The 14,737-nt window shown below is 39.7% G+C and overlaps 1 protein-coding gene across 1 annotated transcript in view; it reads left to right on the top strand.

Moving 5' to 3' along the window:
- Positions 1–14,737, top strand: part of rasa2 (RAS p21 protein activator 2) — a 192,470-nt gene that overhangs the window by 123,816 nt on the left and 53,917 nt on the right. Inside the window, exons 6-8 of the mRNA XM_060834481.1 lie at positions 9,869–9,952; positions 11,130–11,202; positions 11,342–11,418. Of these exons, the coding sequence (XP_060690464.1) occupies positions 9,869–9,952; positions 11,130–11,202; positions 11,342–11,418 (234 nt within the window). The remainder of the gene's footprint in view (positions 1–9,868; positions 9,953–11,129; positions 11,203–11,341; positions 11,419–14,737) is intronic.

Raw genomic sequence — 14,737 nt, 5'->3', positions numbered from 1 at the left:
GTCTTACCTTTCCTGACAGTCACCCAACTATCTGACTGACTCTGCAGAGTAATAACTTTTCTAAATCTACTAGCCATCTCACTCTGTACTTCACATATGCCCTTAATAATACTAAGGCTAAAAAAAAGTTTCAATAACACCTAATATATAAAATAAGCTATAGCTTCATTACCTACAGAAAAAATAAAAATATATATACCTCAAACATATAAAACTTAAAGCTATTCAACCACTTAGCTGAATAAAAAAAGACTACTCTTCAGTAAATTTCTCAAAAAAATTCTTCTCCAGCGTTGACCATGTGTAGACTCTCTGGAACGCAAACACAACTCATTTTAAAAAAAACTGTGTGGTTTTCAAAAAAACACACTTTACAATGGAAAAAGAGAACTTCTAAAACACAGACTTCTAAACTTCTAAATTTAGAATGTTAAAAAACATCTAAGCTGTTCACTATATTGACTCTGCAAAGCTGATTTAAAAACAAAAGTTGGTTTTGAATAGAATAGAATGGAACAGAATCCCTACAGTCTGGAAACGGGCCCTTCAGCCCAACAAGTCCACACCGACCCATTCCCCTACCCTATTATATATTTTAGCCCTGACTAATGCACCTAATCTACACATTAGGTGCTAGAAATAATTTAGCATGGCCAATTCACCTCACCTGCACATCTTTGGATTGTGGGAGAAAACTGGAGCACCCAGAAAAAACCCACGCAGACATGGGAAGAATGTGCAAACTCCACACGGACAGTCACCTGAGGCTGGAATCGAACCAGGGTCCCAGGTGCTGAGGCAGCAGTGCTAACCCTAAGCCACCATGCCATCCCAAAGATAATTTTTTTTTGTTTGATCTTTTGAATGTTCATAGAACAAAATGAATAAAAACATTAATAAACTGTAATGACTGTAATAACTTCAATAATATATCTTTCAGCCTGCAATCCCAGGAGCGGCTGCAAAATCCACTCTGCTTACTTTAGAGAGCTTGCTAGAAAAATAGAGATACAGCCAAAACAAAGCTATATCTGTGTGACCTATTTTCAATACAGTTTCAGTAGCTGGTTGGTCTTTGTACTTACAAAGGAGCAGACATGATTCCTGTCTCAATTATGTTTTACCATATACCAACTATATTCTCTTTCCTTTGTGGCCGTCTGAGTACACTTCCATCGGTGCCATCTCTCCTTTGCTGCCAAGCTCATGTTTAGCTTTGTAAATCTGAAGGCAAACTTATTTTTTTCAGTTGCATCTTAAATATACGTCTACAACATGGCATTGCTTATTTTATCCATAAAGATTTACAGGGAAGTTGCTGGGACTGGAGCGTTTGAGCTGAATAGGCTGGAGCTATTTTCTGCAGAACGTCAGAGATTGGGTGACTTTCTAGAGGTTTATAAAATCATGAGGGGCATGGATAGAGTAAATAGACAAGGTCGCTTCCCTGGAATTGGGCAGTCCAGCACAAGAGGCTATGGGTTTAGGGTGAGAGGTGAAAGATTCAAAAGGGACCTTAAGGGACAACTTTTTCACGCAGAGGGTGGTGCGTGTATGGAATGAGCTACCAGAGGCAGTAGTGGAGTACTTCCTCCCTATGTTGTAAGATATGTAAATGTAGTCCTGATAATGTCAACTGTTTAGTTATAATATGATTTTTATGTATTTACACTGCACCTGTTCCAAGTCCAACATATCCTTTCAGCATTGCAATGAGCAGAAACTGACTCGTTAACTTTTAGTCCCCTTGAGATATAGGCCAATATTGCATTAGCTTGTTTGGTTACACTTTGTATCTGCCTCACAGTCTTTGGTGATTTCTGTACCTGGCTCTTAAATCTCTCTGGTCCTGGCTTGTCCTTTACAAAAAGTTCTGATATTACTCATTTCCTGACCGTACACATTCCCATTTTGAACCACACTTGTCACAGTTTATTGATTTATCAATGCCACTTGCCAATTTACTGCTGAAGCTTCAATAATTTATTATACCTAATTAAGTGTGGTCTTTCACATATAACACTGTTCATTTATTTGAGTCATTGATAAATTAATCAGCCTTACAGGGCCAGAGAGAACAATGATGAGATAAGGAAAGAAACAAAGTATTTATACCGAGAGAAAGTGTACTGCCATCTGAAAATAGAGGCAAAAAAATTGGCATGCAAGTGAAGGAAACAAAATCTATTACTTCTCCAGCATTTTCTGATGAACGTTTCTTGATCTGAAATATCAACTCTGTTCTGTCTTGACAAATACCTGATCTGCTGAGTATTCTCTGTATTTTCTGTTTTCAATCTGACTGTTTCTCTCCTACCTCCCAAAACTTTAGTTACCCATGACAGTTGTCAGCTGCAATTCCGTGCTGACTTCCAGCTTTTGTACTGGAGAAGGGTCACTGGGCCCAAAATATTAACTGACTTCTGACCACAGATGCTGCCAGGCGGTGCTGAACTTTTCCAGCACTTTGTGTTTTTGTTTCAGATCTCCAGCATCCGAGGTTCATTTGTTTTGTTTTGTCCAGTATTTTTCCCTCCCTGCCCCCTGCAATTTATAGTGTTTCACTTTTGACCACTTGCCACACATTGAGAATCCAGAATTGCAGTTCTGATTAATAAATTTAAAAAATGTCCAATGGGTGCACTCAACTCTTCTAATTCATTGTGAATTGGCATATCCTATTTGTCTTATTCAACTTTTTTATACTTTCATTGCTGTATTGAATTGTGTGAGAATGTTTTTTTGATGAACATCCATAGTTGCAGCATAGTGATTAGTATTTAATAACTATCCAAATGGAATATATTTACCTATAATGTGTAAGGCAGTTTATTTCCTAAAGTTAGTGCATGTGGTTAAAGTAGTGTTCCTGTTGTTACGTGTGACTCGGCATTAATGCTAAATTGGACAACATTGAAAAAGAATAGTCTCTAGTCAATACTGAAGGGTTCTAGATATAAAGTGTGATCCGGGCAAGTGGGTGTAAAAGGCCAGTCAATTCTTTCCAAAGCCATTTGTGACTCCACTTTGCAGTTGACGATTTGTTATCCCAGACCCCTCTGGGTAAGGGGTAGTAGACCCTTGGCAGTGGGGATTGTCATGGTGACTCGGTAGGAAGCCTGTGGCACTGGAATGGGCAGTGCAGTGAGGGATTGTTAGTTGGAAAGCAAACAAAGTTCCTCCTTAGCAGCGCAACCCTCTCCAAGGGTACATGCCCACCAATTATCCCAACATTGACTTCTGGTGTTGGAAGCCGTTGCTATACATTGTTACCAGAGGTCCATGCGAGAGAAAACAGAATTGGAGGATATTAAAGGAAGAACTACGGGTGGTGGAAATCTGAAACAAAAACCGAAATTGCTGGAGAAACTCTGCAGCATCTGTGGAGAGAAAGCAGACTTGAATTTGGACTCAAAATGTTAACTCTGCTTTCTCTCCACAGATGCTTCCAGACCTGCTGCATTTATCCAGCAATTTCCGCCTATGTTTCAGAATGAGTAGGAATGGGGAGGAGGGAGAATGCTGAGAGACTTGACAACATGCTGAGTGTATTCAGGGCGCTGTTTAATCAATAGGAGTTTTAAGTGAAAAGCATGTATTTTTCTATGAGATTTTGCAAAACACATCAGCATTTAGGCTGTGGCCACAATTTTTTTTAAATTCAGTAACTTAAGGTACAAATCACACAACACCAGGTTATAGTCCAACAGGTTTATTTGGAAGCACTAGCTTTCTGAGCACTGCTCCCTCATCAGATGGTTGTGGAGTATAAGATTGCAGAACACAATTTATAGCAAAGGTTTACAGTGTGATGTAACTGAAATTATATATTGAAAAAGACCTGGATTGTTTAAGTCTCTCATCTTTTAGAATGAACATGTTGGTTTCAGTTCTTGTGTAAATTACAGAACATTTAAAAGTTATATTCTCAAGTGAACTTTAACAATTGGTGTCATGTCAGCCCAGCTATTGCATTGAAGGTGTGAGCTACCCTGTGTGAGGCTGTCTGTGTCCCAATGGTCAGACTGATTCTTATCTAAAAACTGGATTTACAGAATCTTACATGCATTCATGCAGTTTTTGAACAAAGTACAATGTAATTCTGTAAGTATAACCTTGCAGAACAACCTTGATGAGACCAAATCAAGAATTTAAAGGAGCCTTGCAGCAGGTAGTACTCAGAAAGACCCCATGATAGCTTCAGAATTCATTAATCCAAACTTTCAGCAGAGTATTGCCCCTCCTTCCCCCAACACACAAAAAAAACTTGGGTTGCAACCACTTGTTGGGAAGCTCTGCCAGGTTCTGTAGTAACTCTGTCATACCCAGAGAAAATGGTTTGCAGATGCCGGTGTTGGACGAGGGTGTACAAAGTTAAAAATCACAACACCAGGTTATAGTTTAATTGGAAGCACACTAGCTTTTGGAGCGCTGCTCCTTCATCAGACAACCACCTGATGAAGGAGTGTCGCTCCGAAAGCTAGTGCGCTCCCAATTAAACCTGTTGGACTATAACCTGGTGTTGTTTTTTTTAAAAAAGAGTAAATGGTTACAATATGCTGCCACCTAGTGTAGTGCAAGTTGAAATGCTCAGAAGGAGAAATAAACAGTGAACAGTGTAGAAAAGTTTGGGATTAATGTAAAGGCACATGGTAAATAAATGGTTCTGAGTGGGATTGGCTTAAACCTAAACAATGAATTGATCTCAAAGAATTAAAATGACCAAGTTATTTTCATGTTGAATAAGTGGTTGAGAGTAGCAACAAATCACAAAAAAAATCCCTTTTCTGTCATTTTATAGCAATAGTTTAGTTGTGAAAGAAAATGTATCGAGGGCCACAATAAATTAATGCCAAATACTGAAAATGGTGTTCATCTTATGACTAGAAATAAAATAGGGCACTAATTGAAGTGTCAACCTGGTGAAGGAGTATAGATAAGGTGAATACCAGGTACATTTTCCCTCGGGTGGGGCTTTCAAGATTAGGGGGCATATTTTAAAGGTGAGAGGAGAAAGCTTTAAAAAAGACATGTTGTGGCTATGGAGTCAAAGAAAGAGTACAGCCTTATCTGACTCTGTAAAAATATAATGTGTATGGCACCCCCTTGTGTTCTGTTTTGAAACTATTGAATGAAATACAGGGAAGAAGGGAAAATAAACTTGTATTTATGTAGCATTTTTCAAATTTATAGCTGTGTCCTGTTCTGTTTAGGTGAACTGGCAAAGCACAGGTAACCAGATTTATGTATAAAGAAGGTGACTATCGGTATTGGAAAAAAAAACATGTGAAATCAGAAATTAATAGATATATTGGTTTGCTGGAGGTGAACCTTGGTGTATTTGAACATTTTGTTACTGACTTCAGCATTTGTACTCTGCACTGACCTTCAACTAACTAAATTGTGTGTTGCAGTATTTTTTATGGCTTATTTTGTATTTATATAAAAAAGATAACTTTGGTTACATTGGGTTTTATCTTGATCAGGGTGGAGCTGAATAAGGTTTTAAGTGTGGTTCTAGCACCTATTGGCATTGTAAGATGATGATGAAACAAACCATATCTGTGTACTATCAAACATTGTACAGTAATTTAGAAAAGGAAACTGCCTTGCTGTCAGTCAACACTAATCAATCCAGCTAATTCACTTCAGCAATGGCAATGAGGAACTGAGTTTGTAGCTAACAATGAAATAATAGGAACAGGGAGGCCATTCAGCCCCTCAAGCCTGTTCCATCTTTCAATGAGATTTTTATTAATGACTTGGATGAGGGAGTCGAAGGGTGGGTCAGTAAATTTGCAGATGATACGAAGATTGGTGGAGTTGTGGACAGTGAGGAGGGCTGTTGTCGGCTGCAAAGGGACTTAGATATGATGCAGAGCTGGACTGAGGAGTGGCAGATGGAGTTCAACCCTGCCAAGTGTGAGGTTGTCCATTTTGGAAGAATAAATAAGAATGCGGAATACAGGGTTAACGGTAGGGTTCTTAGTCAGGTGGAGGAACAGAGGGATCTTGGGGTCTATGTACATAGATCTCTGAAAGTTGCCACTCAGGTGGATAGAGCTTGTAAGAAGGCCTATGGTGTATTAGCATTCATTAGCAGGGGGATTGAATTTAAGAGTCGTGAAGTGATGTTGCAGCTGTACAGGACTTTGGTTAGGCCACATTTGGAGTACTGTGTGCAGTTCTGGTCGCCTCACTTTAGGAAAGATGTGGAAGCTTTGGAGAGGGTGCAGAGAAGATTTACCAGGATGTTGCCTGGAATGGAGAATAGGTCGTACGAGGGCAGGTTGAGAGTTCTCGGCCTTTTCTCGTTGGAACGGCGAAGGGTGAGGGGTGACTTGATAGAGGTTTATAAGATGATCAGAGGAATAGATAGAGTAGACAGTCAGAAACTTTTTCCCCGGGTACAACAGAGTATTACAAGGGGACATAAATTTAAGGTGAAGGGTGGGAGGTATAAGGGAGATGTCAGGGGTGGGTTCTTTACCCAGAGAGTGGTGGGGACATGGAATGCGCTGCCCGTTGCAGTGGTAGAGTCAGAATCATTGGCGACCTTTAAGCGGCAATTGAATAGTTACATGGCTGGGTGCTTAATCTAGGATAGATGTTCAGCACAACATCGTGGGCCGAAGGGCCTGTTCTGTGCTGTATTGTTCTATGTTCTATGTTCTAACACTAATCAATCCAGCTAATTCACTTCAGCATTGCTGTTGGCAATGAGGAACTGAGTTTGTAGCTAACAATAAAATAATAGGAACAGGGAGGCCATTCAGCCCCTCAAGCCTGTTCCATCTTTCAATGAGATCAGGTCTCATCTGTGGCCTAACCCCAATTTGCATTTTAAAAATTAACTGTAGCCTTTGGCCCATATTATTTAGTATCCTCTCTAAAGTGTTTCTTTCCCAGATTTAAAATTAATAACTCAACTCATCTAGCATCCACTTCTATTTGTGGAAGAACATTCCAAACATCCACCGCCCTTTGTGTAGAATATTAGGTAACATGAAATCAGTGTTGTCGAGCAACTCCTTTTTAGTTATCAAGAAATTACCTACTAAAGAATAAACATGACCACTATTATTCTGTTAGCCTTTGTTTCCTTTGTAGTGTATTCCTTGTAAACATAAGAAACTTGAAAGTTTAAAACTGACTGTGCAGGCAGTTTTTTGTAAAGTCTGAAAGCTAAGCAAGCATTCTATATCCATTCAAAAATTGGCAAACTAACTTTATGTAAAATCAAAAACAAAAGAGAGACATTTCAGTTAGAAAAGGACGTGATTTACAGTTAATGGAGGAACAGAATATTCAAGAGCCCAAGTTGTAACAAGATAGATTATTTTCATTAGAAAGATGGAGGTTTGGGGGGGGGGGGGGGGGGTCCTGATGGAGGTCAGCAAAATCATGAGAGATACAGACAGAGTGGATAGCAAGAAGCTTTTTCCCAGAGTGGGGAACTCCATTACTAGGGGTCATGAGTTCAAAGTGAGAGGGGAAAGGTTTTGGGGAGATATGGGTGGAAAGTTCTTCACGCAGAGGATGGGGATGCCTGGAAGGCATTGCCAGTGGAAGGGGTAGAGGTGGGTATGGTGCATCTAGACAGATACTTGAATGGGCAGGGAGCAGAGGGACACAGATCCTTAGGAAATAGGTGACAGGTTTAGATTGAGGATCTGGATCAGTGCAGGTTTGGAGGGCCGAAGGGCCTGTTCCTGTGTTGTAATATTCTTTGTTCTTTGCTACTCAAATATGCTGTTAAAAGTATTGTTAAAGACAAAAAAAACCTGCAGATGCTGGAATCCAAAATAGACAGGCAGGCAGCTGAAAGAGCGCAGCAAACCCGGCAGCATCAAGAGGTGGAGAAGCCGATGTTTCAAGTGTAACCCTTCTTCAGGACTTGGGGGTGGGTGTGGGGGGAGCTGCAGATAAAAGGGGTAGCGAAGCAGGATGGTGAACCGGGGGTAGGTGGTGACAGGTAGGGGGTAAGACCTGGTTGGTCAATGGGAGGAATGAATCTGGTTGGTGGCAGGGAGCAGTGGAAGGGAGGGGGTGGGTCTGGGAAGTGAGTCGGGATGGGAAGGGAGGCTATTTGAAATTAGAGAACTCAGTGTTGAGTCCTCCAGCTGGAGGCTACTCAGGCGGAAGAAGAGGTTGTGTTCCTCCAGTTTGTGGTTTGGTTCATTGTGGCAATGGAGGAAGCCCAGGATGGTCATGTTGGAAAGGGAGTGGAAAGGGGGTTTAAAATGGGCGGTGTCTGGGAGGTCTGGACCCACAATGAACTAAACTGTAAATTGGAGGAACAGCACCTCATCTTCCGCCTGGGCAGCCTTCAGCCTGGAGGACTCAAAAATGAGTTCTCCAATTTCAAATAATCTCCCTTCCCATCCCCTCACTCCCTTCACAGCTCCTGCCCCTCACTTCCACTTCTCCCACCCACCAACCGGATTCATTCCTCCCATTGACCAACCAGGTCTTACCCTCTACCCGTCACCATCTATCCCCAGTTCACCACCCTGCCCCTGCCACCCCCTTTATTTCCGCGCCCCCACCCACCCCCAGTCCTGAAGAAGGGTTACACCTGAAACATTGACTTCTCCACCTGATGCTCCCTGGCTTGCTGTGTTCTTCCAGCTCCTGCCTATCTACTTTGAAAGTATTGTTCCAGTCAAAGTGACAAAAGATTCAACATAAGCTAAGAGACTGAACAACCGTGGGATTGCATCAGAGTGCAATTTTTAAAAAAAATATTAAATTTCTGGATGTGATAGGAACGTGGCAGAGGAAGTACAAAGTGGGCCTTTAAGTATCAGATGAAGCCTATTGTTTTGAAAAAAGAAATTGAATTCCCAATAAAAGATTGGACTGAATTTCTTGATATTTTTGATCAGTAGAACTTGAAAACTTATTGGTTCTAAAAGTGCTACAGCACAGTAACAGGCCAATTGCCCAAAAAGTTCATGAGTGTTTGCTCTTCCCTTAAGGCCCCTTCTAACCTTTTCCTTTCATCCTATCAGTGACACCTTCAATTCCTTTCTCTCCTTGTGTTTATCTAGCTTCTCCTTGAATCTATCTGTTATTTATCTCAGGTACTCCAGCAGTCCACGTTCTAAACCTTTCTCTGGGTAGGGAGGTTTATCTCGATGCCTTTTATGCAATTTATAAGTCGCTATCTTACATTTATGGCCCTTTTGTCTCCAAGCGGAAACGATGCCTGGTTTTACCCTAACAAGTAAGAAAAGAAACCCTGCAGATCTGCTTTTGATGATTTAATTAAGACAGATGGATAAACAATGTTGAGGATGCACACTAAAAATACAATTCAATTCTGACATTTTTCTTTGAGTACTGCTCTGATTGCAAGTTGTTGTAATTTTGAAAGCAGCTAATATCATGCACCACCTCCAAAGTCTCACTTGGAATCCCTGCATACTGCTACCCTTTCTCAAACTGTTTCGCCCTTTGCTGTCCAAGTCCTTGAGCACATCACGATCATGGCTGCTTTTCTTGCAACCTTGCTGATCAGATTTTTGTCTCTACTGTAGTACTGCACTACTCATAATCAAACAAAAACAAAAAGAATTAGGTTATGTGACATCAAGCATGTTCCAGCACTTACATTTTGAGCATGGACCAACAGATGAGAAAAAATAAATTCCTTAAAATGCAGCCAGACAGTTAGTAAAAGAATCATCTCCTCTTCAGTTTCTTTTGTAGTGTGCAGATGACATGCTCCAGTAATACTGACAATTGTTAACTGCCCTCTCTTCAGGAACTTTTCCAGAAATAATGCTTAGTTCTGAAAATATTTGACAATTAGACTAAGTTAATGCTGTCATAATTTTTTTTGCTTTTTTTTCCTCCCACTCAGGGTAATTGAATGCCAAGGACTTCCTCTTGTAAGTGGACAAAGTGGTGATCCCTATGCCTGTGTTTCTCTGGTCGGCCCTTCTAGGTACAGTGATTCTAAAATTATATTCTAAAGTTGCAATAATAAATTATGTTGTGTCTACACATAGAGCAGCACAGTTGCATTTACCTGAACTAGGAGAAGGGCTTTAAAGGAAACGTTGCTTTTTTAAAAAATCATTTGTGGAACTTGCTGGCCAACATTGATAGCCCATCCCTATTTGCCCTTGAGAAGGTGGAGATGAGCTGCCTTCTTGAATCGCTGTCGTCCACTTGCTGTGGGTTGACCCACAATGCTGTTTGGGAGGGAATTCCAGGATTTTGACCCAATGACTGAAGGAAAGGTGGTATATTTCGAAGTCAGGGTGGTGAGTGGCTTGGAGGGGAACTTGCAGGTGGTTGTGTTCACAAGTATCTGCTGCACTTGTCCTTCTAGATGGAAGTGGTCGTGAAGTTGGAAGATGCTGTCAAAGGCTCTTTGGTGAATTTCTACAGTGCATCTTGTAGATAGTACACACTGCTGCTACTGAGCACCAGTGGGGGAGAGATTGAATGTTTGTAGATGTGGTACCAATCAAGCAGATTGCTTTGTCCTGGATAGTGTCAAGCTTTTTGTGGTGTTGGAGCTGCACCCATCCAGGCAAGTGGGGAGTATTCCATCACACTCCTGACTAGTGCCTTGTAGATGATCCCTTTGGGATGTCAGGAGATGAGCTTCTCTCTGTGGTATCTCTAGTCTCTGACCTGCTGTTGTAGCCACTGTGTTTGTGGTGAGTCCAGTTGAGTTTCTGGTCAATGGTAACCCCAAGGATTTTGACAGTGGGGGATTCAGTGGTGGTAATACCATTGAATGTCAAGGGGTGGTGGTTAGAGTGCCTGTTATTGGTGATGGTCATTGTCAGGCATTTGTGTGGCGCAAATGAGACCTTAAATGCATAATTGGCTGGAAAGATGTAGGGGCCTTTTGGAGAGGCAACCAATCTGATTCTATCTGGCCCTTGGAAATAGAAACAGATTATGAAGCAATCAATGCATCTCTCTGCTATTTCTTGGCAGCCTGGTTCCTTGCTTCTGTGCCTTCCATCATAGGGTCAGTGAGCTTCAACCTTGGGTCTCATCAGGATACTTCATTAAATCTAGATGTACCGGCCTGGGAGTTTAATTTTAGGATGGATTCCTAATTAAGAGTTTTGTATAAAATGTCATGATACTTGTTTTGTTAGGTTGGATCAAAAAAGAACCAAAGTAAAGAAGAAAACCAGCAACCCACAGTTTGATGAAACATTCTATTTCGAAGTAAGTGGAAGAGGAGGCAGCTTACGTTCTTTTTCCTTTGTTGAGGGAATTAACAGCTATGAATGTACCTAACATCTTGATTGAGAGCACTAAAATTGACTTAGATTAATCTCAAATGTGGTTCATTAAATCATTCCAGGTAACAAGAAATAGCAGTTACACCAGAAAATCGCATTTTCAAGTTGAGGAGGAAAATGTTGAAAAATTGGAAATCAGGTAAATAAATAACTAATGGAAGCTGACAGAAAGATGCTGAAAAATGGAATCCAAATGATTTGAATGATGGAATTTGGAATAATCCAGTCCATTTCTGATAATTTGCTGTTAAAATAACAATGATGCCTGTGTCTACCACTATTATTTCTGTGTATCGCATACAACAACTTCAGTAAGGAGCAACTAGAGTACATTGTTAAATACAAATGTTTGTTGTAGCCCAAGTTGCGTTGTGAAAACCAGTAACTTTACGAAACCACATTTTGCTGTTAAGGATATGATAAAAATTAATGGCTGTCAGTCGTTTTGACAATGAAAGGAATTTGAACGTGTGGAATCTCATTTCTTAAGTTTGTGAATTGGTTTAAGAGATTTAAAAATATGCCAAACCCTTTCAAAAAAAGTTATTTTGTTCCTTTGTTTTATGTTATCTCTCAAGCCTATATTACTTTCCATCTTCTGATTGTCTTTCTGTGCCTGATTTGAAATTGAATTCACTTCCTTCAGTTCATCCTCTTCACACTATTTAGTTTCCAGCCTTTTAAGTCTCATTGGTTAAGGCCATATCATTTTTGACTTTCCCATCACTAGGTACCAAATACCCTGTTTTTGTCACTGCACTATTTTCAATTCCTACTTTCAGCATTAGCAGTTAAAAGGAAAGGGGTGAGGGTAGAGTTTGTTTGTGACAGATATTGCTTGCCTCATTGCAGCAAAATCTGACACAGTCCTTTAAACCAGGAAGTGGTGAAAACCTGAAACAAAAACAGAAATTGCAGTGAAACTCAAGGTGGTCAGAACTCATGATTCTGCTGATGGACAGACACTGGAATTGAGATGTTTTCTCTGCTTTCTTCCCATAGATGCTGGCAGACCAGTTGAGTTTTGCCAGCAAATTCTGTTTTTGTTTCAGATCTCCACCATCCACGATTCCTATATTATATTGGTGAAAACGGTTTACTTGCAATTGACACTGTAAAAAGACCTTAATGATAATTTACCATACTTAAAATTATTGCTGCAATTAAAATGCTTGAAAATAATTCTTCAAAAAAAGGTTCCACTCACCTGCAGTGAATTGGTGGGTTGACCATGCTAAATTGCCCATTGTGTCCAAGGAGGTGTAGGTTAGGTGGATTGGCCATGAGAATTGCAGGGATAGGGTAGTGAGCTGGGTGGGGATTTCAGCAATACTGTGTTGTGGTTTAACTTTTGGTGGAAATCCAGGAAACTAAATTGGGTAAATGTATTTTGAATTTAGTTTGTTAGGGAAAGTTATCAATATTCCTCTTCTTTCTACTGCCATTTTCTGCTGTCGATTGGGTTCCACTGTCAGCAAGGTAAGGTGATTCATGACTCAGTGGTAAATATCTTGCATGTTATGTTACTGTGTATTTTTTTTTAATTTTGAGTGCTGTGTTTTTAATTGCATGCAAGAAGTTTGACTTTAATTTTTTTTTGTTCCTTTTTTGGGTGAGTGGTATTTGATCCTTGGAATTCACATTATGTAATTTGGCTTCGGTTTAATTTTAAACAAAGCTCACTGAATAGCCAACGCTGTATAAATATTAGCTTTTTTATGTCCCGGATCTCCCTAACTCAGGAATGGTTTGATGTGATGTTCTTCTTTGTACTGGAATTCGTAAATCATTTTATAACAGTGCTTCCTGCGATAAATTGTTTCCAGGGTTTACTATCAAGTAGCAAATATTTTATGTCAGCAACATATGAAAAACAGTGGCAAGATGAATACCTGGTTAGTGTGTAATTTTGGGGATACAGGTGGTCCCCGATTTATGGATGTCTACCTTATGAATGCTTGTACTTACAAATAATACCCCATAATGATTTTAAAGATCTGACATGAACGTTTTCTTGTACTTCTGAACAGCTGTTTTATACTATACTGTATTATGTTCTAACCTGTGTACAAATCGGATTAGAATGTGCTCCAGGACAGAACCCACTCATAACATGGGAACTGCCTGTAGTTTAGTTAGGTACAGCATGTTCAAGGTAAAACAAGTAAGGCCCAAACATCACATTTAACCAGGAATTAGTCCAGACAGATCCTGAGTAGTTTCACTCCAATCTTCCTCAAACCTGTTCCCTGGTAACAACCACAGTCTGCATTATTTCACAGTTTCTGTTTTGGATATTGTTAGACGTCCACTATTCTAGTCTATCCTTCCTTCATGCAGAACCACAGAAAATTAAGTGGCATTGGAAGATTTATTTCTTTGAAAATATTCTGACAAAGCACAAAAGTACTTTTTTTTAAAAGTGCAGAGTCTTGTGTATACCAGTACGGATAGGGGGCAGCAGAATCCTTTACCTGAAGGACATTTAATGATCATCCAGCAGCTCCTATCCTCACTTTCTGGTACAAGATTTATATAATTTGTTGAATGCAATTTTGCCTAGTTAAAGTTTGAACTCTCAACCCCTAGGTTAATTCAGTTTAATAACTGTTACATTAGTGTGCCCTATTCTGTATGCTGCACGTAATGTTTAAGATTAGTTTGCATGAGGTGTTTGGAAGTTGGTAATAAGTGGACTAGAGGGAATTTTATGTTTTGCATCCTTTCAGCATGTTAGAATCTTGTGATATACCCTCTAACATTTTTGAATGTTTATGTAAATTATGAAAATGTAAATGCAGGAGATGAATAATGAAGTCTCAGATTATTCACTAATCTAATTTGGTTCAGTGGAAAGTCTGTTATAACAGGGATGTTTGTGTCCAACCAAGTGAGAATGACACATTGTTCGACATTGTATATTAAACTCCTGATTTACTCCTATTTCTCCAGTATAATGAAGATTTAGATAAAGATTGACATCTTTTGAAAGCTATGTGAGCCCAGCATTATATTAAAATTTCTGGCATATTAAATTGCATTATAATTGACTTCCACTGTATTTTAAAGCATGACAATGCAACTTAATCCAAACTATTTTTTATTATACTCAGTTTGCCATTTATTCTTTTGAATTCTGTTTTGTATTCTCTGAACGAAAATCCAGATTTATCTATATCAGTCATCGAGTCCACACTGCTAGAAAGGAATCTGAGGCTGAAACTTGGCACAGCTGAAGAATGTCTTTTTTTAACCTCCATATGGCTTATTGATAGACCAAGGAATATATATGCCTACAAACACTGTAGATCTTGGACCACTCATCTGGCAAGGTGCAGAGTCTACTAAGAATCATAGCTTTGACTTAATATGATCATGGCATTTGAAGTCATTTACAAGAGTATAGAATAGTCACACCATCTTGATTGCAACAGAGATTTGCATACTGGAAAAGTATA

This window comes from Hemiscyllium ocellatum, chromosome 13 (genome assembly GCF_020745735.1).
Source record: "Hemiscyllium ocellatum isolate sHemOce1 chromosome 13, sHemOce1.pat.X.cur, whole genome shotgun sequence".
Taxonomy (NCBI): domain Eukaryota; kingdom Metazoa; phylum Chordata; class Chondrichthyes; order Orectolobiformes; family Hemiscylliidae; genus Hemiscyllium; species Hemiscyllium ocellatum.
This window is presented reverse-complemented; position numbering and strand designations above follow the sequence as displayed.